Source organism: Rhinoraja longicauda, chromosome 26 (assembly GCF_053455715.1).
Source record: "Rhinoraja longicauda isolate Sanriku21f chromosome 26, sRhiLon1.1, whole genome shotgun sequence".
NCBI lineage: Eukaryota > Metazoa > Chordata > Chondrichthyes > Rajiformes > Arhynchobatidae > Rhinoraja > Rhinoraja longicauda.
Genome location: NC_135978.1, coordinates 20,837,408 through 20,863,976, shown reverse-complemented (window position 1 = coordinate 20,863,976; position 26,569 = coordinate 20,837,408). Strand labels below are relative to the sequence as shown.

The following is a 26,569-nucleotide window of genomic DNA, read 5'->3' as shown; positions in this document are numbered from 1 at the left end:
AACGATCATATTTATGTAGTAGTATTTATCTGGTTTGATTGGATAGCATGCAAAACAAAACCTTTCACAGGCACACGTGACAATAAGAGGGCACTTCATCGAAGGAAGTGCAATGTTTTTCCTCCTGGAATAGATAGAATACATCCTCCCGGAGAGAATCCCAGAGGATTGGAAGCAACATTCTGACAGGTCCTTGAGAAGATTGAGAAGATGCGAGAGTAACTCAGCGGGACAAACATCTCTGGAGAGAAGGAATGGGTGATGCTTGGGGTCAAGACACATCCTCAGACTGAGAGTCAGGGAGTCAGAAAGGTCTCGACCAGAAACGTCACCTATTCCTTTTCTCCAGAGATGTTGTCTGACAAGCTGAGTTGCATTTTTGTCTGTAGTCAGGAAGTGTCTGCCGCTGCCAGGGGACGGAGCGCGCAGTCCCGGGCGGCCACCGTCGGCCCCCGGTGCACGGCGGGAAGTGTAGTCCGCGGCAACGGCAAGATGGCGGACTGCCTGGAGCGGGTGCGGGTGTCGGAGGCTGAGCTGAGGGAAATGGCCCGCAACCTCGGCACGGCGGCGGCCCGCGCCGGTAAGACACCCTCGTGAGAAACGCACGGACCGGCCGAGGAACCGGAAAATTCCCACTCGGGCCGGGCTGAAGCCGATGCCCGCAGGCCGAGAGCCTGGGCCCTAGGAACGGCTCCAACCGGCAGTCGGCCGTCTCGGGCCGCGCGTCACCGGCCTCCCCCCTCCCCAACTGCCCCCTTCCCTTCCCCGCACCCCCCCCACTCTCCCACTCTCCCACTCCCCCCCCCTCCCCCACTCTCCCCCTAACCCCACTCTCCCCCCTCCCCCACTCTCCCCCTAACCCCACTCTCCCACTCTCCCCCTCCCCCACTCCCCCCCCCTCCCCCACTCCCCCCCCCTCCCCCACTCTCCCCCTAACCCCACTCTCCCCCCTCCCCCACTCTCCCCCTAACCCCACTCTCCCCCTCCCTCCACTCTCCCCCTAACCCCACTCTTCCCACTCTCCCCCCTCCCCCCACTCTCCCCACTCTCCCCCCTCCCCCCACTCTCCCCACTCTCCCCCCTCCCCCACTCTCCCCCCTCCCCCACTCTCCCCCCTCCCCCACTCTCCCCCCTCCCCCACTCTCCCCCCTCCCCCACTCTCCCCCCTCCCCCACTCTCCCCCCTCCCCCACTCTCCCCCCTCTCCCACTCTCCCCCTCCCCCACTCTCCCCCCTCCCCCACTCTCCCCCCTCCCCCACTCTCCCCCTCCCCCACTCTCCCCCCTCCCCCACTCTCCCCCCTCCCCCACTCTCCCCCCTCCCCCACTCTCCCCCCTCCCCCACTCTCCCCCTCCCCCCTTCTCCCCCTTCTCCCCCTCCCCCTTCTCCCCCTCCCCCTTCTCCCCCTTCTCCCCCTCCCCCTTCTCCCCCTCCCCCTTCTCCCCCTCCCCCTTCTCCCCCTCCCCCCTTCTCCCCCTCCCCCCTTCTCCCCCTCCCCCCTTCTCCCCCTCCCCTTCTCCCCCTCCCCCTTCTCCCCCTTCTCCCCCTCCCCCCTTCTCCCCTCCCCCTTCTCCCCCTCCCCCCTCTCCCCTTCCCCCCTCTCCCCTTCTCCCCTCCCCCCTTCTCCCCCTCCCCCCTTCTCCCCCTCCTCCCCTTCTCCCCTTCTCCCCCTCCCCCCTTCTCCCCCCCTCCCCTTCTCCCCCTCCCCCCTTCTCCCCCTCCCCCCTTCTCCCCCTCCCCTTCTCCCCCTTCTCCCTTCTCCCCTCCCCCCTTCTCCCCCTCCCCCTTCTCCCTTCTCCCCCTCCCCCTTCTCCCTTCTCCCCTCCCCCCCTTCTCCCCCTCCCCCCTTCTCCCCCTCCCCCCCTTCTCCCCCTCCCCCCTTCTCCCCCTCCCCCCCTTCTCCCCCTCCCCCCCTTCTCCCCCTCCCCCCCTTCTCCCCCTCCCCCCCTTCTCCCCCTCCCCCCCTTCTCCCCCTCCCCCCCTTCTCCCCCTCCCCCCCTTCTCCCCCTCCCCCCTTCTCCCCCTTCTCCCCCTCCCCCTTCTCCCCCTCCCCCCTTCTCCCCCTCCCTCCTTCTCCCCCTCCCCCCTTCTCCCCCTCCCCCCTTCTCCCCCTCCCCCCTTCTCCCCTCCCCCCTTCTCCACCTCCCCCTTTTCCCCCTCCCCCCCTTCTCCCCCTCCCCCCCTTCTCCCCCTCCCCCCCTTCTCCCCCTCCCCCTTCTCCCCTTCCCCCCCTTCTCCCCCTCCCCCCTTCTCCCCCTCCCCCTCCCCCCCTTCTCTTCTCCCCCTTCCCCTTCTCCCCCTTCCCCTTCTCCCCCTTCTCCTTCTCCCCTTCCCCCTTCTCCCCCTCTCCCCTCCCCCCTTCTCCCCCTCCCCCCTCTCCCCCTCCCCCCTTTTCCCCCTCCCCCCTTCTCCCCTCCCCCCTTCTCCCCCTCCCCCCTTCTCCCCCTCCCCCCTTCTCCCCCTCCCCCTTCTCCCCCTCCCCCCTTCTCCCCCTCCCCCTTCTCCCCCTCCCCCCTTCTCCCCCTCCCCCCTTCTCCCCCTCCCCCCTTCTCCCCTCCCCCCCTTCTCCCCTCCCCCCTTCTCCCCCTCCCCCCTTCTCCCCCTCCCCCCTTCTCCCCCTCCCCCCTTCTCCCCTCCCCCCTTCTCCCCCTCCCCCCTGCTCCCCCTCCCCCCTCTCCCCCTCCTCCCTCTCCCCCTCCCCCCTCTCCCCCTCTCTTCCCCCTTCACTCCCACCCCCCTCCCCCACGCCTTCCCTCATTCTCCCTCCCTCTCTCCCTGCTTCCCATACCTCTTTCCCCGCGCTACCTGTAGAGCAAAATGTAACACACTGATTCTTTTCCAGACATTTCCAAGGACGTTAAAGAGCCACGACTGAGGAAGGACAACCGCCGGCCCGATATTCAAATTTACCAGCCTGGTGTTTCCAAGCTGAGAACCAACAAGCAGAGAGCCACACAGCTTGAAAAGGAGGAAGGAGATCTTGGGGGTCATAAGGAAGGCCCTTTTAAATCTGTGCCTAAGAGGTCCAGTCCTTTAGCTAGTGAAAGCCAAGGTAATGGAGGAAGTAAACGGGGATATATGAACAGGAATGGGCAGCTGGATGGAAACGAAGAGGATGATTTTAAGTGTACCGATGAGCCAAATGTTGCAAGTTCTAACTCCAGTGATGTTGGAAAGCAGTTAAAAAGGATCAAGAAACCTGATCGCCAGATCTACCAACCAAACAGACGGGTGCAAGGGTTCAGTCGGGAATCACCCAGTGCCTTGGGCAATGAAGAACTGGTGAAGAAGGTTGAGGAGCTGAGGCTGGCAGATTATAGTCAGGATGCCTGTCCTGAGCAGGAGATTATTGAGTCTGGTGAAGAAAAAGACACCCAGGAAGACCAAGAGAAAATTCAGCTAATTTCACTGGCAAAACCTGGAAAAAGGGAGAAAGGGAGGAGGGGGGAGAGGGAGGACGGTGCAGGTCGGGCAAATAACTTTGCAGAAGAACCTGAAGACAATCAAGTCAATCGCTTGCAGGCACGAGCAGAGAGAGCCGGAGGGCCATCAAAGCGCTATTCCAGGTCTAACAAACGCAGGGGCCGCAACCGGACGTGCAGCGTGAGCTCTGCAGGAAGCAACAACAGCCTCGACGGACCTCCGTGCCAGCACCGGCCTGCTGACGTCGACAGGAAGAGAGGAGCGGGGAAGGAAAGGAAAACTCCAGGTGAGCGGAAAGAAAGGTTGAGATCTTCCAAACAGGTTTCAATCTCTTCCACGGATTCTTTGGAGGATGACTGTGCTGAGGAGACCAGAAACCATGCACCTGAAAAGCGGAAAGGTTACGAGAAAGAGCGAGCATTTGTCAGAAGTGCTGACTGCAGGAACAGGGAGAACAGGTCTTCGCTCAGGGTTATGTTTGACAGTGAGACGAGCAGCAGAGTGACCATTACATCCCGGCCAAACTCTGAGGAAAAGAACAAAGGGAGAGGCAAAGGCGGCCGGGTGGTGACCAAACCCGGCCCGTCGTCGGGCAAACTCGGTCAGAACACGGAGAGAAGGGATAAAGTGGAAGAACCCAAAGGGAAGAGCCGGGGCATCTTGATCCTGCCCGCCAACACCGATCTGTCATCCACAGCCCCTGGTTCTCCTGATTCCCCACAAGTGGGGCTAAGGCTTCTGTTTGGTCGAGGTTCTCGGAGCCGGGGCCGCGGTGGGACATCCCGGAGGCTCTGGGATCCCAACAATCCTGACCAAAAACCTGCACTGAAGAGCCAAACTGCCCAATTGCATTTCTTGGACACTGACGACGAGTGTAGTTCATCCTCCCAGGGAGAGACCTACTCATCCTACACACACCCAACGCCCACGGCGTACTACAAGTTTCAGAACTCGGACAATCCCTACGGTTACTCCAGGGCTGCCGTGACTGGCCCCCAGTATTCGTATGGGGCCTACACTATGCCCTACCAGATGGGTGGCAACAGCACCATGTATTCAACACAGTATTACCCGAGCTACCCTCCCCCCCAGTTCATTGCTCCCTACCAGACTGGGCAGTTGCATCCTGAAGACATGGAGCAGCATGTTCAGACTCTGCAGCATCAGGAACTGGGGAAGCTCCTGCGGATGGCAGACAACCAGGAGCTGCAGCTCAGCAACCTGCTCTCCAGAGACAATGTCAGTAAGGACGGGCTGGAGAGGATGGCCCTACTCAGGTGAGCCCCTTTGCCTCTGGGCATGTCCGTTTACTTCCAGAGTTTAGTTTAGAGGTACAGCGCGGAAACAGGTCCGGCCCACCGAGTCCGCTCCTGTGGACCCCATACACTAACACTATCCTCCACACAATGGGGACAATTTACAATTTTTACCAAAGCCAAATTAACCTACAAACCTGTACATCTTTGGAGTGAGGGAGGGAATAGTATCAGTCCGGGGAAAACCAACGCAATCACGGGGAGTGTGTAGGAAGGAACCGCAGAGAACCTACAAACTCTGTAGAGACAGCATCTGTAGTCAGGATCGATCCCGGGTCTCTAAGGCAGCAATTCTACCGCTGCGCCGCTGTGTTGCCCTTAAGAGTGCCAAGCCACTGTTCTTCCCTCCATTCCCTGGTCCCGTTTAAACTCCCTCGGGATCCACGGGGATTTGTGAGGGAGTCCTGTGGGACGGCCAAATGGCAGGTGGAATTTGGGGAGGGCAGGCGAGGTGCTGAGGTTTTGATAACAGGTTCCTGAAGGTTGAGACGGCAGGTGAGATAGGAAGAAATGGAATAGTAAATAAATTGCAGATGCTAGAAATCTGACATAAATCAGGGAATTCAGGAGATTTTCAGGTTGAGCATCATCTGTGGAGAGAGAAACAGTTTCTGGTTGTGGAATCTTCATCAGAATTCACCTGGAAAACTGCCCACAGTTTTGGACCCCACAAGTAAAGAAAAGATATAGTAGCATTGGAGGCGATTCACCAAGTCCTAATACAGGTCTCGACCTGAAATGTGGACAGTTTGTTAGCCTCTCAGATGTTGCACGACTCACCAAGTTCCTCCAGCAGTTGTTTTTTGCTCCAGGTTCCACCATTTGCAGTGTGTTTTGTTTCCATTTGAACGTAAAACACCTCATCGTAAACCTTGGTTTACATAAAAGAAGGCAATTGTGTCTTGTCTGTTCTATGCAAAGTTCAGGTGAATTATTCTAAGAATTACTATTGATTCTCAGTTGTGAAGCCATCATTGCTTTTGTTTAGGTACTTACCTAAAAAACAAAACGTAACAGCTGCTTGTCCCCAAACCATCAACTTTCCCCCAAAACGTACACGGCTAATCCAACTGGTGTTTAAAGATGTTACCTGATCCTGCTGAGACTCTGCCTTGTTCTCTTGTGACAGGGTGCTGTGTCAGGGTCTGAGTCTTGTACTGTGCGGTGCTGAGGTCAAAATCTGCAGCGAATCACATAAAAAGGAACAATCAGTTCCAGCTAGTCGTCAGATCAGCCCCTGGGTTGACAGTGTGATCATATTTAGATTATTGGGTGCGAACTCCTGAAAATCGGAGGCACGAGAAACATGCAGATGCCGGTTTAAACAAAAGGACAAAGTGCTGGAGTAACTCGGTGCACGGAAAATCAGCTGTGGAGGGGGTGCTTGTCCGTGTTAGGTGGAAGTCATTAATAGCGTCATTAACAGCTGTAGAGGAGCCATTCTGTGCAGGTACTACTGAGCTTCCATCCTGGGCTGATGCTCCCAGAGAACTGAGACGGTGTTGCACTGGGGCTGACTTTGAGTGAGACATTGAAGCAAGATCTTGCATACCAGCCGGTTAATTGGGCAATGTCACAGCAATGTATTGAGAACAGGGGTGAGGGTTCCCCTTGCTGTCCTGAGATAGTCTGATGTACCTTTTCCAGTGGCCATGTCATGTGCTGAAGTACTTTCTGTATGGACCTCCCAGATGGTGCTACATATGCTGTTTGCACCTCGAGCAGAGCCTTGCCCTAATGTCAGTTGGTGGACATGTGTTGCGTTTACTTCGATCTTGCAACAGTGGCTCAGTTACAGTCCTTCAAGTTGCAAAATGTCGGAGTTATGTCGGATAAAATCTATCATAGAGTCATGTGAAATATGTGGTTGATCACCGGAAGCTTTAACTAAGAGTTGGGGGAAAAAATAATCTTAAAACAGAGGCAGGAACAAGGAACTGCAGATCCTGGTTCCCAAGGATAGGCACACAATGTGGAGTAACTCAGCAGGTTGCACAGCATCCCCGGGGAACATGGACAGGTGATGTTTTGAGTTGGTACCCTTCTTTAGACTGTCTGAAGAAGAGTGCCAATCTGAGATGTCGCCTGCCCATGTTCTCTGAGGATGCAGCTTGACGCGTTGACTTACCCCAGCATTTTGTGTCTTGCCTTAAAACAGAAGCAGGTTAGTTATGATAAAATAATTGCATGATTTAGAAAAGGGTAAGTGCCATATTTTAGCTGTGTCTTGCGATTGGACAGGGTGAGTGTGAGCTGTGGTGGAGCGGGGTCCTGGGAGGGTGTGGAGGCTGTGCTGGAGTTGTGTGCTGACTCAGTGCATGGGAGGATGAGTGTGTGCAGTGTCAGAGTCTCTCCCCCGGACTGTGCATGGGTGTTTTGAGGGAGAACTGATTAGGTGACCATGGTGATAGCATGCTGGTAGGAGGAGTGGGATGGTGGTTGAGTAATATAGTGGAGCTCCTTATGCGGATGGGTGGGTGCCTTGTTGCAACTTGCATACTGAGGTGGATGTGTTACTTGGGACTATTGGTAGTGGCTGGGAGGGGTGTTGTGTCGGAATTCTACACTGTAGAGGCTGTAGACCCCGTGTTGGCAGTCAAGCCCCTGGATATCTTGCTGAAGGATGTTTTCATATGTTCATAAGTTATAGGAGCGGAATTAGGCCACTTGGCCCATCAAGCCTATTCCGCCATTCAATGATGGCTGATCTATCTCCCTCTTGACCCCTTCTTTATTAGAGTCCCTAATAGATACAGCTGCATGTTGGAAACCTGAAACAAAAACAGTAAGCTGAAATATTAACCCTGTTTTTCTGTTTTGACGGTGCTGTTTGATGTGAGTATTTCCGGTGCTTTTTGTTTTTATTAAAGTCCTCTCTCTCTTGTAGGGCGGAGATTCTGCTCTTGAATGAGCGTTGCATTCTCACGGATATAGAGTATTCAGACAATCAGAATGTGGAACAGACAATGTGGAAAAATGCCTTCTATCAAGTCATTGAGAAGTTCCGGCAGATGCTGAAGGAGCCTTCTGCAGTGAATGGGGAGGAAATCCGGGGGAAGCTTTTAAAATTATTGGATGAGGTGAGCATTTTTATCGCTTTTGAAGAACTTCAAAAGAAAATTAGCAAATGTTCATTTATGGCAAGTACCTCCCTGTTATAAGTGCTTTGATTGGTCATACGCATGTCTCTGCTCGCCTCTTTCTTTCCGTCACCCCTGCGTCCTGTCCTGTCCTTGTTTTTTTCCCTTGCCTTCTTCCCTGTCAATGTTCAACGGAAGGATGCTCGACCAGGAGAGGCCAGTGCTGTGACTGATTTCTACCGTCTTTAGTTCAGGCATGCATCCTCACCCCTTCGCCATTCCCTCTATTTTTTAGAGGAAGGGAGAAGATCTGTGCTTCTCCTGCTGTTGGCACAACCCGTGCAGTGTGGGGATGTGAGGCCAGCCTTGTTTCTGCCTGGGCTAATCCAGAGCTTGTTTCTGTTTCAGGGAACCAATTTCTTTGACAGCCTTCTGCACAAGCTGCAGGTCACGTACCAGTTCAAACTGGAAGATTACATGGATGGGATGGCCATACGTAGCAAGCCACTCCGCAAAGCGGTGAGTACCAGTGAGTCCATGCTAGCCCTCTGCCGAAAATGGGCCGCAGCCAGTCCAGCTGGAAACCATTATCCTTAAGTGCAGAAACGGAGCAGTAATTAAATAAACAAGTCCTGGGAGTACTGGAAATAATGAATGCAGTAATAATAACTTGGCCTGCCTCTTATACGCAGTAAGTATGATTGCTTCTGAGCTGGACTGGACCCGTCTGACTCTTTCTGCCCTGGCACTATACTGGGCATTCCCCATCTATCCCTGCTCTGTCAGCTCCGGTGAACTCTGTTTGGCCAGGCTTTCCCCCTGGGATGAGTTCAGTTCCAATGCGCAGCAGGCCTAGAGGTGTAGCCTCACTTAAAGTGTTCAGCATTTCAGCAAATTTAATACCAAACCAATAACTGGTTCTGTTTCATCTCCAGGTGAAGTATGCATTGATCAGTGCTCAGCGATGCCTGATCTGTCAGGGAGACATTGCCCGCTACAGAGAGCAAGCCAACGACACCACAAACTACGGCAAGGCTCGCAGGTACAGTATCACTGTCCGGTTGCAGATGTGGAATTAAACCTCACCAGTGTATCTTCACCATTGATAATATTTTCTCTTTGGATTCTGCTCTTATCTGTTATCACCCTTGCTTCATGTAGCTTTAAACCATCATCCACGCTTAACTCTTCTTAAGAAGGTGGGGATGAGCCTGAATCTTGAACTGCTGCAGTCTTTCTGGTGAAGGTGTTCCCACCCTCCTGCTGAGCAGGAGTTCCAGGATTTGGCACAGTGATATTAAAGGACGTGGGATGCTGGATGCCCCTGTTTCTCCATACCATTCCACTCCCCTCATTTATTGTATGTTCCCTTGTCAGTTGCTTCTTCGGAAAGGCATTAATTCGGGATTAAATTCTATTTGCCACCTTTCTGCCCAACTTCCCAGGCAGTCTGCATCATCTTGCAGTCTAAAAATGTCCCACATTTGCAACCACATGGGCAATAGTTTCAAACTCCTGCAAAACCTGATTTCTGCAAACTCCTTTACTGCACTTCCTACATTTAAACTTAAACCATTAATGTATGTTACGAAAAACAAGGAACTCATTGGGCACAACCTTACAGTCATAAACACACCCATTATGCTTTGGTTCCTGGCCCTGAATAAGATGAAGGAAAATCCCAAAACTTTTAAGTATACCAGGAGCAAGAGGGTAGCCAGGGAAAGAGTAGGTAAGAGTCACCTTTATGTGGAATCAGGGGATGTGGGTGAGGTCCTGTATGAATACATCTTATCTATCTTAACCAAGCAAGACGTGGAAGATAGTGAGTTCAGGGAGGGATATGTCAGGGCGGCACAGTGGCACAGCAGTAGATTTGTTGCCTCACAGCGCCAGAGACCCAGATTTGATCCTGACTACCGGTGCTGTCTGTACGGAGTTTGTACATTCTCCCTGTGACCGTGTGGGTTTTCTCCAGGTGCTCCGGTTTCCTCCCACATTCCAAAGACTTACAGGTTTGTAGGTTAATTGACTTCTGTAAAGTGTAAATCATCCCTAATGTGTAGGATAGTGCCAGTGCACAGCATGATTGCTGGTTGGCATGGACTCTTTGGGCCGATGGGCCTGTTTCCATGCTGTATCTCTCAATTAAAGTCTAAAGTAAAAAGTAAAAGTCAATATGAAGAACATGATGCGGTAAGATGCCATGGTTGGTGTCAGGATTGATAATCTCCGGGCTGGATGAGAAGTATCCCAGGTTGCTAAGGGAAGCAAGTGAGGAGATAGCTGTGCCCCCCACAGATATTTTTACACCAGTCTCACAGGTAATTTATCCGAAGGGAAGAGCTGATGCCGAAGGGCCTTATTTTTGTGTGCTGTGCTGCACAACTCACTCTGTGATGACTCAACCCAACAATTCAACTAGGGAATTTATTTTAGACTGCCTCCAATACTAATATATCCTCTTAGATAGATGGACCAAAAATTCACCCACTCACCCATCCTTGCTGCAGAATCCAGACATCCTCATCGCATCATGCCCTCCCACCTATTTTCATGTCTTCTTCGGTAAATTTGGATAACCTGGTCTCGTCCTGCTCCTCCGGGTCATTAATATCATTAATATGCAGAAAAAATGTTCCCAATGTTGGGGGAGTCCAGAACCAAGGGCCACAGTCTTAGAATAAAGGGGAGGCCATTTAAAACTGAGGTGAGAAGGGACTTTTTCACCCAGAGAGTTGTGAATTTGTGGAATTCTCTGCCACAGAGGGCAGTGGAGGCCAAATCACTGGATGAATTTAAGAGAGAGTTAGATAGCGCTCTGGGGGCTAGTGGAATCAAGGGATATGGGGAGAAGTTGGGCACAGGTTACTGGTTGTGGATGATCAGCCATGATCACAATGAATGGCGGTGCTGGCTCGAACGGCCGAATGGCCGCCTCCTGCACCTATTTTCTATGTTTCTATGTTTGCCTTGGGCAATGTCGCTGGGGGGGGGAAGCCTTGGCAAGAAGGGACCTTTGCCCAGTCTGAGGCAGCAAAGGGCAGACAAGGTCTCAGAATCTTGCCTATTGATAAAGCAGAAGTCTCAGCGAGTGAAATCCAAAACTTTGAATAAGTATCCCTCGAGCCACCATATAGAGCCCCAGCACATCAGTACAATGAAGATCAAAATAGAGCTAAACTTACACTTTGGTGAGATACCTGATCTGTGAGATGAGGCTCTGCCAGCTGAGATTTGCAGCATCCTCGGGAATGTTTGTACTGAATCCTCGGGCTCAATTACATACTCTGCAACTGAGGGTATGGGCAGGAACTCTGAGGGGAGCAATGGAGAGGTACTCAACATTCTGGGCGTTAAAAGTAGATAAAATTATGAAAGGCATTCAGGATAGACGGAACCTTTTTTCCCTGGGTAGAAAGGTCAAAGACTAGAGGACATAGATTCAAAGTGAGAGAAGCAAAGTTTAAAGGTAAGATATTTTTACACAAAGTGATGGGTGCCTGGAACACACTGCCAGGGGTGGTGGTGGAGGCAGATATATTAGTGGCATTTAAGACTCTTTTTAGACAGACATTTGGATATGCAGGAAATGGAGGGATATGAATCACCTGAAGTCAGAGGTGATTAGTTTAACGTGGCATCATGTTTGGCACGAACATTGGCCAAAGGACCTTGTCCTGTGCTGGTCCTGATGCTTGTTAAATGTGTACAATAGGTGGTTAATTCTGGGCTGTTCAGCAGTGAGCTGGATTTATTTCTTATAGGGCATGGGATTGAGGGGTGTATGGCAGAGGGGACAGTATGGTATTAACTGAGCTGACAGTGGCCAGATTAATTGCAGCGACTCGTTCCGTGTCTGTAAATTCCTCTGTTCATGATCAACTGTGGGAAAACTCTTCAGACATAAATATCTGAAGTGGCATAAACCATCTGATGACTGACTGTTTAGCAGGAGGGGAGGGGGGTGTTTACAGTACTGTTGGATCCTGGAATGTGACTGTAATTTATGCCTCTATCTTCTCCACAGTTGGTACTTGAAAGCCCAACAGATTGCACCGAAAAATGGGCGCCCCTACAACCAGCTTGCTATTCTGGCCATCTACACGGTGAGACCATTGCTCGTCCTAACATGCTCTTGGATCAGAGCTTTTATCGAATAGTACAAGTTTTGTATTTTGACCGTTCAAATTTTAACCTGTTCGTGGATTGCATCCCGAAGGGTGTATATTTACAGTTTGTGTTTTCACCTCTGCCTGCATCTCAGTTCCTATTAGAATCAATCATAACATACAGGCTAGAATACCTCCCACTGGTGGCTCATTAACAACCTCCCTCAGCTGATGATTCAATCCTCCTGTAGACAGTTCTTCCAGCAGTTTATTTTCTGCAATGGACATGTTTAAATTGGCATTTGGCAGCACCAGCATCCCCAGATTTAACTCTGCAAAACCCCCGTTTTTGTTAAGAAAGTAAGCGGCCATCTGGAACTCCATGACTTCTGAAAACACTGCCTAAGAGAGTGGTTGAAGCTGGGTCGCTGAGAGCATTGACGAAGTAGCTGGATGAACATTTAAATTGCTTAGACATAGAGGGCAATGGTCCAAGTGCTGGGCATCCTATGGAAGGATGCATGGACGAGATAGGCTGAATGGCCTGTTTCCATGCTGAATGAATTCATGATTCGATGACTACCAGAGGTATCTGCCTTTTAAAGAGTGCAATGGGATCTTCAACAAATTTTAAAACAGACTATAGTTTAATGACTGCAAATACCTGCAATATTCTTAGTTTAAGATAGACACAAAATGCTGGAGTAACTCAGCGGGACAGGCAGCATCTCTGGAGAGAAGGAATGGGTGACGTTTCGGGTCAAGACCCTTCTTCAGACTGATGTCATGGGAGTGGGCGGTATAGGGATAAAATGTAGTTGGAGACAATAAGACTGGTGGGAGAACTGGGGAGGGGATGGAGAGAGAGGAAAAGCAAGGGCTACTTGAAGTTAGAGAAGTCAATGTTCATACAGCTGGGGTGTTAGCTATCCAAGCGAAATATGAAGTGCTTTTCCTCCAATTTACGCTGGGCCTCATTCTGACAATGGAGGATGTCCAGGACAGAAAGGTCAGTGTGGGAATGGGAGGGGGTGTTAAAGTGTTGAGCAGCCGGCAGATCAGGTAGGTTTTGGCAGACTAAGCGGAGGTGTTCACCGAAACGATCGCCGAGCCTGCGCTTGGTCTCGCCGATATACAAGAGTCCACACCTGGAACAGTGGATGCAGTAGATGAGGTTGGAGGAGGTGCAAGCCTCACCTAAAAAGGCTGTCGGGGTCCTTGGACGGAGTCGAGGGGGGAGGTGTAGGGACAGGTGTTGCATCTCCTGCGATTGCAGGGGAAAGTACCTGGGGAGGGGGTGGTTTGGGTGGGAAGGGACGAGTTGACCAGGGAGTTGCGGAAGGAACGGTCTCTGCGAAAAGCAGAAAGGAGATGGGAAGATGTGGCCAGTAGTGGGATCCCGTTGGAGGTGGCAAAAATGTTGGAGGATTATGTGCTGTATGCGACGGCTGATGGGGTGGAAGATGAGGACAAGGGGACTCTGTCCTTGTTATGAATGGGGAAGGGGAGCAAGAGCGGAGCTGCGGGATATCGAGGAGACCCTAGTGAAAGCCTCATCTATAATGGAAGAGGGGAACCCCCATTTCCTAAAGAATGAGGACCTCTCTGATGACCTAGTGTGGAACACCTCCTCCTGGGCGCAGATATGGTGTAGACGGAGGAATTGGGAGTAGGGGATAGAGTACAGGAAGCAGGGTGGGAAGTGGGTGGTGGTCTTAGTTTAGTGTAGAGGCACCGAATGGAAATGGGTACTTCGGCCCACCAAGTTCACACCGAGCATCAATCACCTGTGCACTAGTTCTTCACTACGTTGCAATGTGTCAAACTAGCAAGGAAGGGCTTAAGTCCATAACTTTCAGCCTTACAGCTGAATTGGTACCAAAATGATCATCACACACCCTTTTCAGAATCTCTATCTTGCTATCTGCTTCTGTCTGAGCAGAATGAACAGGAAAAAGGTTTATGCAGAAATGAGCCTTCAGTGAGCTGGGTGCTGTAGCCACCACTGGGTGGCGCCATGGTTCCATGACTGGTGCGTGTGATGGCCAAGGGGCTGTTGTAGGTCGTCTGTGCTCGCGTTGCAATAGTAGCTGCTTAAAATGTCGTAACAGTCAGGGTAAATGAATTGATGGGTGTTGCCTGTGTGTGATTGCACCCATCTTCAGAAGAAGGTGATTCATGAGCAAAGAACAAAGTGCTGGAGGAACTCAGTGGCTCAGGCAGCATCTGTGGGGGGAAATGGACAGATGTTTCGGGTCGGGACCCTTCTTTAGACTGATGGAGTGGTGGGGAGATAGCTGGTAGAAATAGGTGTGGGGAAAGGATTGGGCAAGAACTGGCAAGTGATAGGTGGAACTAGGTGAGGAGGGTTTATTGGCAGATGAATGAGGTGGGGGAGGGAAAGATGGAGATGGTCTGAAAGGCTGAATATGATAAGTGGAATGCTCTGAGCGTAGGGTTTAACCATCAGCAGCCTCGGCCAACCCTTGAATTTGTGGATTGTAACTACCTGATGCCATTAGTAGCTGGATTTACTTATAGTCATACAACACAAAAAAATGCCCTTTGGCCCAACATTTATATACTGACCATCTACAATAATCCTGTTTACTGGCACTTGGTATGTAGCGTTCAATGCATGACAGTGCTCAGCCGACTATCTGAATGTTTTGAGTGTCCCTGCCTCGACCATCTCGCTTTGTGCATTTCAGATACCAGCCACTCTCTGGGAGAATTAATTCTTCTATTTATTCACAAAATGCTGGAGTAACTCAGCAGGTCGGGCAGCATCTCAGGAGATAAGGAATGGGTGACGTTTCGGGTCGAGACCCTTCTTCAGACTGATTCTTCCTCAGATTCCTCCTAAACGTTTTACTCCTAAACTCAAACTTATGCCATCTGATCTTAGACAGGACTTGGTAGGGGTATAAAAGAAACTAGAAGCATTTGAGGCTAATGTTTTTTACATAGAGAGTGGTCGATATCTTGAACTCACTGTCAGGAGAGGTGGAAGAATCAGATACAGTCAGTATGTGTAAGATATTTGGACAGGCGCTTAACTAGCCAAGGCATAGAAGGATATGGACCAAGTGCAGGCAAATGGGATTATTATATATGGGCAAAAAGGTTGGTATCGACTTGGTGGATTGAAAGGGCCATTTCTATGCAGTAAGACGACTCTATGGCCACATGGAAAAGATTCTTATTATCTCTCCTGTTTGTGTCTGTCATGATTTGATATTTAACTCTATTTGGTCCCCCCTGGTTCTTCTGTACTCGGAGGAAAACAAACTCAGCCTTTCTAGACTCTCATCTTAGCTGAAACATTCCACCCCAGGCAACATCCTGGCAAGTCTCCTTCGAAAACAGTAATCACTAAACAAAGTAAGGGTATAGGTTGAAATGAGCCAGGCAACCATTGCAACTGAAATATTCATTTTGCATTTAAACCGTACATTTCTAAGTGTTTACGTTGAATGTTAAGCTGGAAATGGTACAGAAGAGATTTACCAGGATGTCACCTGGACTTTTGGGCTTTGAGTTATAATGAGAAATAGGATAGTCTGTGGCTTTTTTCATGGAGCTTGGGAAGCTGATGGAGGATGCCTTGAATGAGGTGTACAAGATTCTGAATGGCATGGATAAATAGACAATAGGTGCAGGAGTAGGCCATTCGGCCCTTCGAGCCAGCACCGCCATTCAATGTGACCATGGCTGATCATTCACAATCAGTACCCCGTTCCTGCCTTCTCCCCATACCCCCTGACTCCGCTATCTTTAAGAGCTCGATCTAGCTCTCTCTTGAAAGTGTCCAGAGAATTGGCCTCCACTGCCTTCTAAAGTGAATGTTCACTGTCTTTTTTGTCAGGGTAGAGGATTCTAAAACTAGAGGGCAGAGGGTTGAGGTGAGAGGGAAAAGATTTAAGAGGAACCTCAGGGGCACCTTTTTCACTTGAAGGGTAGTCTGTGCTTGGAATGAGTTGCCAGAGGAAACGACAGGAGCTGATACAATTATGGCTTAAAAGACATTTAGACGGATATAGAGGAAGGGTTTGGTTTGGATCAAGAGCAGGCAAGTTGGACTATCCCAGTATGCCAACTTGGTCGGCCTGGTCAATGTGGGCCAAACGGCCTGTTTCTCTGCTGTATAGTTCCATGACTCTATGAATGCTGTTGGGTGGGAGAGCAGAATGGACTGTGTTTGGCTGCTGTTTCTCTCTGTATTCCTGTGTTGACTGCACAGTGAGAAAGACCACAATACATTCCCACTGGATAATTGCTTTACTTTGTGCTGAAATAAGGCTGGCCCCGGGGCATTGGAATTTCCCGGTCTGTCAGCAGCCAGAGGGTTAATGGTCAAGAGCAGTTGGAAATGCACCCAGGAGAGTGGGCTGGTATGCAGCTATCTCATTGTTACCAAGTGTTGTCATCTGGGCAGCCACTGTGGGAGAGTTGAGAGCAGCAAGATTTCGGTTGTGGAGCTGAACTGTGGGCCAGAGTTTAACTTTTTTTTTTCCACCATTCACACTGAAATTTGCCACTTCTTGGCTGAGTGGAGAAATTAAGCATTTGACAGTGAGAAGACAGCTTTTCCATGTTGTCCTCCTTTCCCCATATCCCCAGGGCTGCAGTTCATGCTTTTTGTCAGATGAAAGCTGAGCATTTTTAGGGCTGAGGTGTGCAGGGATCTATTTTATTGCTGGTGTGCCCTCTCAACGGAATGAGGCAACGTGGAGTTTGTGGGTCACTTATTGGGATGGGGAAAGCAGTTGTCGGCTGATTACTGATTCAGCTGCTGTCTCCGTGATCTCTATTCTGGATTGAAGCTGATGTGTAAGTCAGTTACTTAATCTGTGTGCGTTTAACCCGAATTTGATCGGAAAGGAGGTAAGATTCTCTGAGGAAAGTTCCCCGAGGAAGGGCACTGACGGTCCAATCCCTCTTTCATGGTGTGAATCCATTTATCCAAGCTGGAATGAAACAGCAAAATGTGAGTCGGCTGATTACTGATCAGCTTTCCTGATGCATAGCCTCTGCCTCTACTTGGTGCAGACACACAGGGCCACTGGCTTTCCCAGGTACTGAGTTGCTTGTTTCTCCTTCCCGTTCTCTGAGAACGCCAACTGACCTGGACTTTTCACCTCTTCTTGTGCACACACTGTTCCGAGAGTTGCGGCCAGGATCATTATCTAATAATCCTGGGTCTCGTATCTCCCCACAGCTGTATTTGTGGCAAAATTTTCATTAATTTTGGAACGATGTGTTAGTGCCCAGGATAGAGCCAGAGGGGAAGCCTGCCAAAACAGCAGCAGATTCAATGTCCACAGTGTGTGTCGCACAGCCTGTCACTATTGTTCCCTAGTTATTGGATACCCACATGTTTGTACGTTCTATTTAAGTGACTGCATGAAATTTACTGTTGACTGGCACCTGGCCTGTTTGGTGTGACTGTTCCAGCAGAAACAGGTCATATAATCCCACAGACTAGACCAGAGTTTCTGCTCCAGTTGCACAAGATGTTGGTGAGGCTGAGCTTGGAGTATTGTGTTCAGTTTTGGCCACTCTGCTGTAGGAAAGATGCCAATAAGTTGGAAAGAGTGCAGGGAAGATTTACAAGGCTGTTGCCAGGACTTGAGGGCCTAAGCTGTAGGGGGAGGTTTGGCAGGCTTGTACTTTATTCCTGAGACCACTGGAGACTGAGGAGTGATCTTATTGAGATGTATAAAATCATGACGGGCATAGATAGGGTGCCTCTCCTGGACTGCAACCTTGATGTGGTGGAGAAGCTTGCGTACTCCAGTGATCCTGAGAGCTATGCCGGATGGGGTTTTATATCCCTGGCAGGTTCAACCAAACCGGACAGGTGATGGGTGAGGAGGCAGACAAAGCAGTCCCAGGTCCTCCAGGTTAGGGGTTGGGCGTGGGGTTAACTACCCCACCCTGGAAAAATGTGTGAGTCGCTGAAACTTGGACGAAAACCAAATTACACACCTGGTTGAAGAAGGTGCCCCAGCGACGGGGAACATGACGCTTCCCAGCCAAATCCGCAAGGGAGCTGGGAAGTTGACACCTTCTGACGCCAAAGAAATCCATCCTTGTGGGGACATGGAACATCCGTACATCCATGTTCCAGGTTGGCAAGGTTGCCACAATTGCCAACAAAATGATGCGCTACAATCTCTCAGTCCTGGGCTTGACAGAAACAAGATGGACACAATCAGGGGAGATCAAATTGGCCAGATTATCAACTTATCATTATCTACTCCGGATTATCATTATCTACTCCGGACATGAAGATGAGGGAGCGAAGAGAAAATGGAGTTGGATTGGACACACCCTCAGAAAACCTGCCACAAACATCACCCGGCAAGCCCTGAAATGGAACCTCCAAGGAAAAAGGAAAAGAGGCCGCCCCAGGAAAAGCTGGAGAAGAGGTGTCCAGGCAGAAATGTCTGGGAGTGGGCATGACTGGGGAGATCTCGAAAGAACCGCCAACAACTGAGTGAGGTGGAGGACATTTGTCAATGTTTATGCTCCCTAGAGGAGCAAAGAGCTTAAGAAGAAGAAGAAGATAGATAGGGTGAATGCAGTGATGTAGGAGAATCAAAAACAAGAGGCCATAGATTTAAGGTAAGATTGGAAAATGTTAATAGGTACCTGAGGTGCAGATTTTTCACACAAGGGGTGGTGAATTGACAGTTACCAGAGGATGTAGTTGAGGCAGGTATAAGACATTTGGACAGGTAAATGGATAGCAATGGTTCGGAGGGACGTCGGGCAAATGGGATTAGCTGAGGTGGGTCTCGTTGGACGAGTTGGGCCAAAGGGCCTATTTCTGTGCTGTGCGACACTGAGCTCCTGCTCGCCTTGCCTGGTTCCAGCCAGAGTGTAGTGAGTAGTCTGATCACTTGTCAGATGTTTCTGACAGACACTGGCAGCAGAGTGCCAACGCAAAATCCTGGATTTATGTTTAGAACTGCGTCCACCCCCCCAACCCAATTTTAGAATCCCACAGTTTCCACGAGATAAAAGCAGAGTAAAGAGACATTGGTGGAGGGAAGCTGTGAGACACTTGTGTATCTTGAATTGCATTGGATTATCCCAGGTACTGTGAGCTTGTTGACTGATGCGAGCCCAACTCTCTCGCAGCAGCTTGAGCCCTCCGCCAACAACCCTCCTGACTCTTCTCACTAAATTTCTTATTGAGGCCAACACATCTGCATGTTCCTGTTTAAAAGATCTGGTAAAGAGGAGCAGGGAGGCTTCCCGCCATGCTGGCCAACATTCCAGCCCAGGCTGACAGTCCCAGAAACAGACCAGCTATCCTGTCCTCTCCCTGCTGCCCTTCGGATCGTTCTTTGTACAGACTGGTGGGAGTAGTCCCTTGTACAAGTCACTGCACTTCCTTCTCTAAAGCACTCTGAGAACGCCAAGCCCGTAACTGTAATGAACCTTCAATTAATCAGAACCTTTGAACATGAGCCCTCAACCCTCCGCTTAACCTGAGCATACGTAACAACTGGGGCAGGTTCTCTGTGCCACTAGATGTCAGTGGTTCACATGAGAATTGTGCTGTGGAAAGTATTTGAAGTGTTAATGAGGAGTCATTGTGTTCCCGAAGGGATTGCTGATTAAATTTCACATTTGAAATAGGGTAAGGAATTTGATCTCGTGGCACTGAAAGCTGCAATGCGTGGGTTTGATGTTGAGTCGGTGCCAGCATATTGCAAGAAATGGAACAGATTTTGTGCATTTTTGTTGGAATTTTAATCTTTTTGGAGTTGGACCTCAACACCCTGGCGTCACGTGAGGTGTGTGGAGGTGCCTGTCTGCGGGCAACCTTTGGTGGATATTGCAGTGACCCAAGGCATGTGAAATCTTGGTTTAGGATTTGGACCTGCAGCGAGTGAATATTTCTCTCCTCGTTAAGCTGCAGTTGTCAGTATTGTTTTCTGTGCGCCCATGCTGATAAGGGCATTGAAAATGCTGAGTCTCGCACACCTCATGGAACAGCCAGGGGCCGTGTCAGGGGTGCGAGAAAGCTGCTTTATTATATTTGTGGTGGGTCTGATAAATCTGAGCCCCGGTCCTCAGAGGGGTAAGCCAATGGGGAAAAAATGTCCAGCGGTTTTATGAAACTTGGATAATTTATGACTAATAGATTTCAGTGAAAATGAAGTAATTGTGGGAATGCAAAGTAATTGGGTTCAGCTGAGCTTTGTCTGCGTTTTAAACTGGTTTCATCTTTGCTTTTTTTTTTGTTTTTCTGTTAACAGAGGCGGAAGCTGGATGCTGTATACTATTACATGCGGAGTCTGGCTGCCAGTAATCCAATTCTTACAGCTAGAGAGAGTCTGATGAGCCTCTTCGAAGAAACCAAGAGGAAGGTCAGTCTGTCGCTCAGTGCAGGCAGCAAGCTGGCAGAGTTATTCTGTGTGTGCGTGCGTGGGAGGGAGGGAGAGAGCAAGTGAATGAGCTTGGCTTTTGCTGGTGTTTACTTAGTCATAAACAGACCTTGGTGGCAGTGCTGGAAGGCTCTGTGAGATCTCTGTGACTTGTTGAGAACAGAAAAACAAGTTGCCTGGGCCGTGTGAAAATGACCATTCCTGCCTTCTGCATGATTATGATGGCAAGCTTGGCAAGTGGACAAGCTGTGATCAAAGCACTGCTCTTCTCTCCAAATAAACAGAATAAACTGTGCTTGAACACTTTGGGGAGGTTGAAAAGGCTGCACTCACTGAAAGTCAGAGTGCAGGATTGCACAGGGATATGTTGCATATTTTTAAAGAAATAACCATGCCAAGAAGATGAAAACTTCATCGTGCCAAGTAGATGAAGTCCAGAGTCCACTGAATGCCTGGCTCTGTTTCTCATGCCAGACTGGACTCCATGTCCCTGCCTCCGTGCCTCCATTCCATGTAGTTTGGGGTGACCATCCCCTGTAATTTGTTCCTTCACATACATTTCTTCTGCTGTGTGACATGAACAGAATCTTTCACATTAACAGTGAATTAGAAAGATATATGGAAAAGGAAAGGGGAAGAAATCTCGCCTCTTCCTCTTGGAATCATCACTTTCAGGGCAGGAGCAGCATGGGTTGGGCATAGAAATGAGGTCCTCGACACTGACCTGTCTCACTCGTCCCTCTCACATTAAACCTATGCCCCCATAGTTTAATACTCTCCTTCAAGTTTTCATAGAGGAGAGCTGAGTTTCGGCTTACAGGTTGACAGCTGCACAAGCTGAGAGCTGTGCCTTGCCACGTTGTGAAGGATTTCATTCGCTTGCACTGATCTCACAGTGATTAGACGACGGGTCCTGAAACGCCCATGTCATGCCGGTGATTTCTGCTCACTGACATTTTCCTGGTCACTCACTATTTTAAGTGCGAGAAACAGGGTGCAGAATGGGAAGCTGACAGATGGGCTGATCTTGGAACAACAGAAAGAGCCCTGTGTCCTGGGCAGCCACAAGTATTCAGACCAACCAAAGCTAATAATCATGAGCAGCAACCCCTGGTCCCAAGTTTGGTACCTGATTTGAGTTTGGTTCAAATGTTTGAGCTGGTTTAGGTTTTGAGATTTCACTGATCCCTGTACAATCCAAGTTCATTCTCCTTTCCCATCTACTCAGATTTCTGAAAGTCTTCAGATTTCCACAGTGCACTGCTGCGTCGACACTGCTCTTCTTCCCCCCCGCTCTTCTCCCCCCCCGCTCTTCTCCCCCCCCGCTCTTCTCCCCCCCCGCTCTTCTCCCCCCCCGCTCTTCTCCCCCCCGCTCTTCTCCCACCCCGCTCTTCTCCCCCCCGCTCTTCCCCCCCCCGCTCTTCTCCCCCCCGCTCTTCTCCCCCCGCTCTTCTCCCCCCCGCTCTTCTCCCCCCGCTCTTCTCCCCCCGCTCTTCTCCCCCCGCTCTTCTCCCCCCGCTCTTCACCCCCCGCTCTTCACCCCCCGCTCTTCTCCCCCCGCTCTTCTCCCCCCGCTCTTCTCCCCCCGCTCTTCTCCCCCCGCTCTTCTCCCCCCGCTCTTCTCCCCCCGCTCTTCTCCCCCCGCTCTTCTCCCCCCGCTCTTCTCCCCCGCTCTTCTCCCCCCGCTCTTCTCCCCCCCGCTCTTCTCCCCCCCGCTCTTCTCCCCCCCGCTCTTCTCCCCCCCGCTCTTCTCCCCCCCGCTCTTCTCCCCCCCCGCTCTTCTCCCCCCCCGCTCTTCTCCCCCCCGCTCTTCTCCCCCCCGCTCTTCTCCCCCCCGCTCTTCTCCCCCCCGCTCTTCTCCCCCCCGCTCTTCTCCCCCCCGCTCTTCTCCCCCCCGCTCTTCTCCCCCCCGCTCTTCTCCCCCCCGCTCTTCTCCCCCCGCTCTTCTCCCCCCGCTTTTCTCCCCCCGCTCTTCTCCCCCCGGCTCTTCTCCCCCCCGGCTCTTCTCCCCCCCGCTCTTCTCCCCCCCGCTCTTCTCCCCCCCGCTCTTCTCCCCCCCGCTCTTCTCCCCCGCGCTCTTCTCCCCCCCGCTCTTCTCCCCCCCGCTCTTCTCCCCCCCGCTCTTCTCCCCCCGCTCTTCTCCCCCCCGCTCTTCTCCCCCCCGCTCTTCTCCCCCCGCTCTTCTCCCCCCGCTCTTCTCCCCCCGCTCTTCTCCCCCCGCTCTTCTCCCCCCGCTCTTCTCCCCCCGCTCTTCTCCCCCCGCTCTTCTCCCCCCGCTCTTCTCCCCCCGCTCTTCTCCCCCCGCTCTTCTCCCCCCGCTCTTCTCCCCCCGCTCTTCTCCCCCCGCTCTTCTCCCCCCGCTCTTCTCCCCCCGCTCTTCTCCCCCCGCTCTTCTCCCCCCGCTCTTCTCCCCCCGCTCTTCTCCCCCCGCTCTTCTCCCCCCGCTCTTCTCCCCCCGCTCTTCTCCCCCCGCTCTTCTCCCCCCGCTCTTCTCCCCCCGCTCTTCTCCCCCCGCTCTTCTCCCCCCGCTCTTCTCCCCCCGCTCTTCTCCCCCCGCTCTTCTCCCCCCCGCTCTTCTCCCCCCCGCTCTTCTCCCCCCCGCTCTTCTCCCCCCCGCTCTTCTCCCCCCCGCTCTTCTCCCCCCCGCTCTTCTCCCCCCGCTCTTCTCCCCCCGCTCTTCTCCCCCCGCTCTTCTCCCCCCGCTCTTCTCCCCCCGCTCTTCTCCCCCCCGCTCTTCTCCCCCCCGCTCTTCTCCCCCCCGCTCTTCTCCCCCCGCTCTTCTCCCCCCCGCTCTTCTCCCCCCCGCTCTTCTCCCCCCCGCTCTTCTCCCCCCCGCTCTTCTCCCCCCCGCTCTTCTCCCCCCGCTCTTCTCCCCCCCGCTCTTCTCCCCCCGCTCTTCTCCCCCCGCTCTTCTCCCCCCGCTCTTCTCCCCCCGCTCTTCTCCCCCCGGCTCTTCTCCCCCCCGCTCTTCTCCCCCCCGCTCTTCTCCCCCCCGCTCTTCTCCCCCCCGCTCTTCTCCCCCCCGCTCTTCTCCCCCCCGCTCTTCTCCCCCCCGCTCTTCTCCCCCCCGCTCTTCTCCCCCCCGCTCTTCTCCCCCCCGCTCTTCTCCCCCCCGCTCTTCTCCCCCCCGCTCTTCTCCCCCCCGCTCTTCTCCCCCCGCTCTTCTCCCCCCGCTCTTCTCCCCCCGCTCTTCTCCCCCCGCTCTTCTCCCCCCGCTCTTCTCCCCCCGCTCTTCTCCCCCCGCTCTTCTCCCCCCGCTCTTCTCCCCCCGCTCTTCTCCCCCCGCTCTTCTCCCCCCGCTCTTCTCCCCCCGCTCTTCTCCCCCCGCTCTTCTCCCCCCGCTCTTCTCCCCCCGCTCTTCTCCCCCCGCTCTTCTCCCCCCGCTCTTCTCCCCCCGCTCTTCTCCCCCCGCTCTTCTCCCCCCGCTCTTCTCCCCCGCTCTTCTCCCCCGCTCTTCTCCCCCGCTCTTCTCCCCCCGCTCTTCTCCCCCCGCTCTTCTCCCCCCGCTCTTCTCCCCCCGCTCTTCTCCCCCCGCTCTTCTCCCCCCGCTCTTCTCCCCCGCTCTTCTCCCCCGCTCTTCTCCCCCGCTCTTCTCCCCCCGCTCTTCTCCCCCCGCTCTTCTCCCCCCGCTCTTCTCCCCCCGCTCTTCTCCCCCCCGCTCTTCTCCCCCCGCTCTTCTCCCCCCGCTCTTCTCCCCCCGCTCTTCTCCCCCCGCTCTTCTCCCCCCGCTCTTCTCCCCCCGCTCTTCTCCCCCCGCTCTTCTCCCCCCGCTCTTCTCCCCCCCGCTCTTCTCCCCCCCGCTCTTCTCCCCCCGCTCTTCTCCCCCCGCTCTTCTCCCCCCGCTCTTCTCCCCCCGCTCTTCTCCCCCCCGCTCTTCTCCCCCCCGCTCTTCTCCCCCCCGCTCTTCTCCCCCCGCTCTTCTCCCCCCGCTCTTCTCCCCCCGCTCTTCTCCCCCCGCTCTTCTCCCCCCGCTCTTCTCCCCCCGCTCTTCTCCCCCCGCTCTTCTCCCCCCGCTCTTCTCCCCCCGCTCTTCTCCCCCCGCTCTTCTCCCCCCGCTCTTCTCCCCCCGCTCTTCTCCCCCCGCTCTTCTCCCCCCGCTCTTCTCCCCCCGCTCTTCTCCCCCCGCTCTTCTCCCCCCGCTCTTCTCCCCCCGCTCTTCTCCCCCCGCTCTTCTCCCCCGCTCTTCTCCCCCGCTCTTCTCCCCCGCTCTTCTCCCCCGCTCTTCTCCCCCCGCTCTTCTCCCCCCGCTCTTCTCCCCCCGCTCTTCTCCCCCCGCTCTTCTCCCCCCGCTCTTCTCCCCCCGCTCTTCTCCCCCCGCTCTTCTCCCCCCGCTCTTCTCCCCCCGCTCTTCTCCCCCCGCTCTTCTCCCCCCGCTCTTCTCCCCCCCGCTCTTCTCCCCCCCGCTCTTCTCCCCCCCGCTCTTCTCCCCCCCGCTCTTCTCCCCCCCGCTCTTCTCCCCCCCGCTCTTCTCCCCCCCCGCTCTTCTCCCCCCCGCTCTTCTCCCCCCCCGCTCTTCTCCCCCCCGCTCTTCTCCCCCCCGCTCTTCTCCCCCCCGCTCTTCTCCCCCCGCTCTTCTCCCCCGCTCTTCTCCCCCCGCTCTTCTCCCCCCCGCTCTTCTCCCCCCCGCTCTTCTCCCCCCCGCTCTTCTCCCCCCCGCTCTTCTCCCCCCCGCTCTTCTCCCCCCCGCTCTTCTCCCCCCCGCTCTTCTCCCCCCCGCTCTTCTCCCCCCCGCTCTTCTCCCCCCCGCTCTTCTCCCCCCCGCTCTTCTCCCCCCCGCTCTTCTCCCCCCCGCTCTTCTCCCCCCCGCTCTTCTCCCCCCCGCTCTTCTCCCCCCCGCTCTTCTCCCCCCCGCTCTTCTCCCCCCCGCTCTTCTCCCCCCCGCTCTTCTCCCCCCCGCTCTTCTCCCCCCCGCTCTTCTCCCCCCCGCTCTTCTCCCCCCCGCTCTTCTCCCCCCCGCTCTTCTCCCCCCCGCTCTTCTCCCCCCCGCTCTTCTCCCCCCCGCTCTTCTCCCCCCCGCTCTTCTCCCCCCCGCTCTTCTCCCCCCCGCTCTTCTCCCCCCCGCTCTTCTCCCCCCCGCTCTTCTCCCCCCCGCTCTTCTCCCCCCCGCTCTTCTCCCCCCCGCTCTTCTCCCCCCCGCTCTTCTCCCCCCCGCTCTTCTCCCCCCCGCTCTTCTCCCCCCCGCTCTTCTCCCCCCCTCTTCTCCCCCCCTCTTCTCCCCCCGCTCTTCTCCCCCCCGCTCTTCTCCCCCCCGCTCTTCTCCCCCCCGCTCTTCTCCCCCCCGCTCTTCTCCCCCCCGCTCTTCTCCCCCCCGCTCTTCTCCCCCCCGCTCTTCTCCCCCCCGCTCTTCTCCCCCCCGCTCTTCTCCCCCCCGCTCTTCTCCCCCCCGCTCTTCTCCCCCCCGCTCTTCTCCCCCCGCTCTTCTCCCCCCCGCTCTTCTCCCCCCCGCTCTTCTCCCCCCCGCTCTTCCCCCCCCGCTCTTCCCCCCCCCGCTCTTCCCCCCCCCGCTCTTCCCCCCCCGCTCTTCTCCCCCCCGCTCTTCTCCCCCCCGCTCTTCTCCCCCCCGCTCTTCTCCCCCCCGCTCTTCTCCCCCCCGCTCTTCTCCCCCCCGCTCTTCTCCCCCCCGCTCTTCTCCCCCCCGCTCTTCTCCCCCCCGCTCTTCTCCCCCCCGCTCTTCTCCCCCCGGCTCTTCTCCCCCCGGCTCTTCTCCCCCGGCTCTTCTCCCCCCGGCTCTTCTCCCCCCGGCTCTTCTCCCCCCGGCTCTTCTCCCCCCCGCTCTTCTCCCCCCCGCTCTTCTCCCCCCCGCTCTTCTCCCCCCCGCTCTTCTCCCCCCCGCTCTTCTCCCCCCCGCTCTTCTCCCCCCCGCTCTTCTCCCCCCCGCTCTTCTCCCCCCCGCTCTTCTCCCCCCCGCTCTTCTCCCCCCCGCTCTTCTCCCCCCCGCTCTTCTCCCCCCCGCTCTTCTCCCCCCCGCTCTTCTCCCCCCCGCTCTTCTCCCCCCCGCTCTTCTCCCCCCCGCTCTTCTCCCCCCCGCTCTTCTCCCCCCCGCTCTTCTCCCCCCCGCTCTTCTCCCCCCCCGCTCTTCTCCCCCCCGCTCTTCTCCCCCCCGCTCTTCTCCCCCCCGCTCTTCTCCCCCCCGCTCTTCTCCCCCCCGCTCTTCTCCCCCCCGCTCTTCTCCCCCCCGCTCTTCTCCCCCCCGCTCTTCTCCCCCCCGCTCTTCTCCCCCCTCTTCTCCCCCCC

General features: G+C 54.4%; 1 protein-coding gene across 1 annotated transcript in view; it reads left to right on the top strand.

The window, feature by feature from the left end:
* Positions 1 to 486: 486 nt before the first annotated feature.
* Positions 487 to 26,569, top strand: part of smg6 (SMG6 nonsense mediated mRNA decay factor) — a 290,967-nt gene continuing 264,884 nt past the window's right edge. Inside the window, exons 1-7 of the mRNA XM_078422694.1 lie at positions 487 to 580; positions 2,842 to 4,699; positions 7,626 to 7,818; positions 8,227 to 8,337; positions 8,754 to 8,860; positions 11,849 to 11,927; positions 20,207 to 20,317. Of these exons, the coding sequence (XP_078278820.1) occupies positions 493 to 580; positions 2,842 to 4,699; positions 7,626 to 7,818; positions 8,227 to 8,337; positions 8,754 to 8,860; positions 11,849 to 11,927; positions 20,207 to 20,317 (2,547 nt within the window). The 5' untranslated portion in view covers positions 487 to 492. The remainder of the gene's footprint in view (positions 581 to 2,841; positions 4,700 to 7,625; positions 7,819 to 8,226; positions 8,338 to 8,753; positions 8,861 to 11,848; positions 11,928 to 20,206; positions 20,318 to 26,569) is intronic.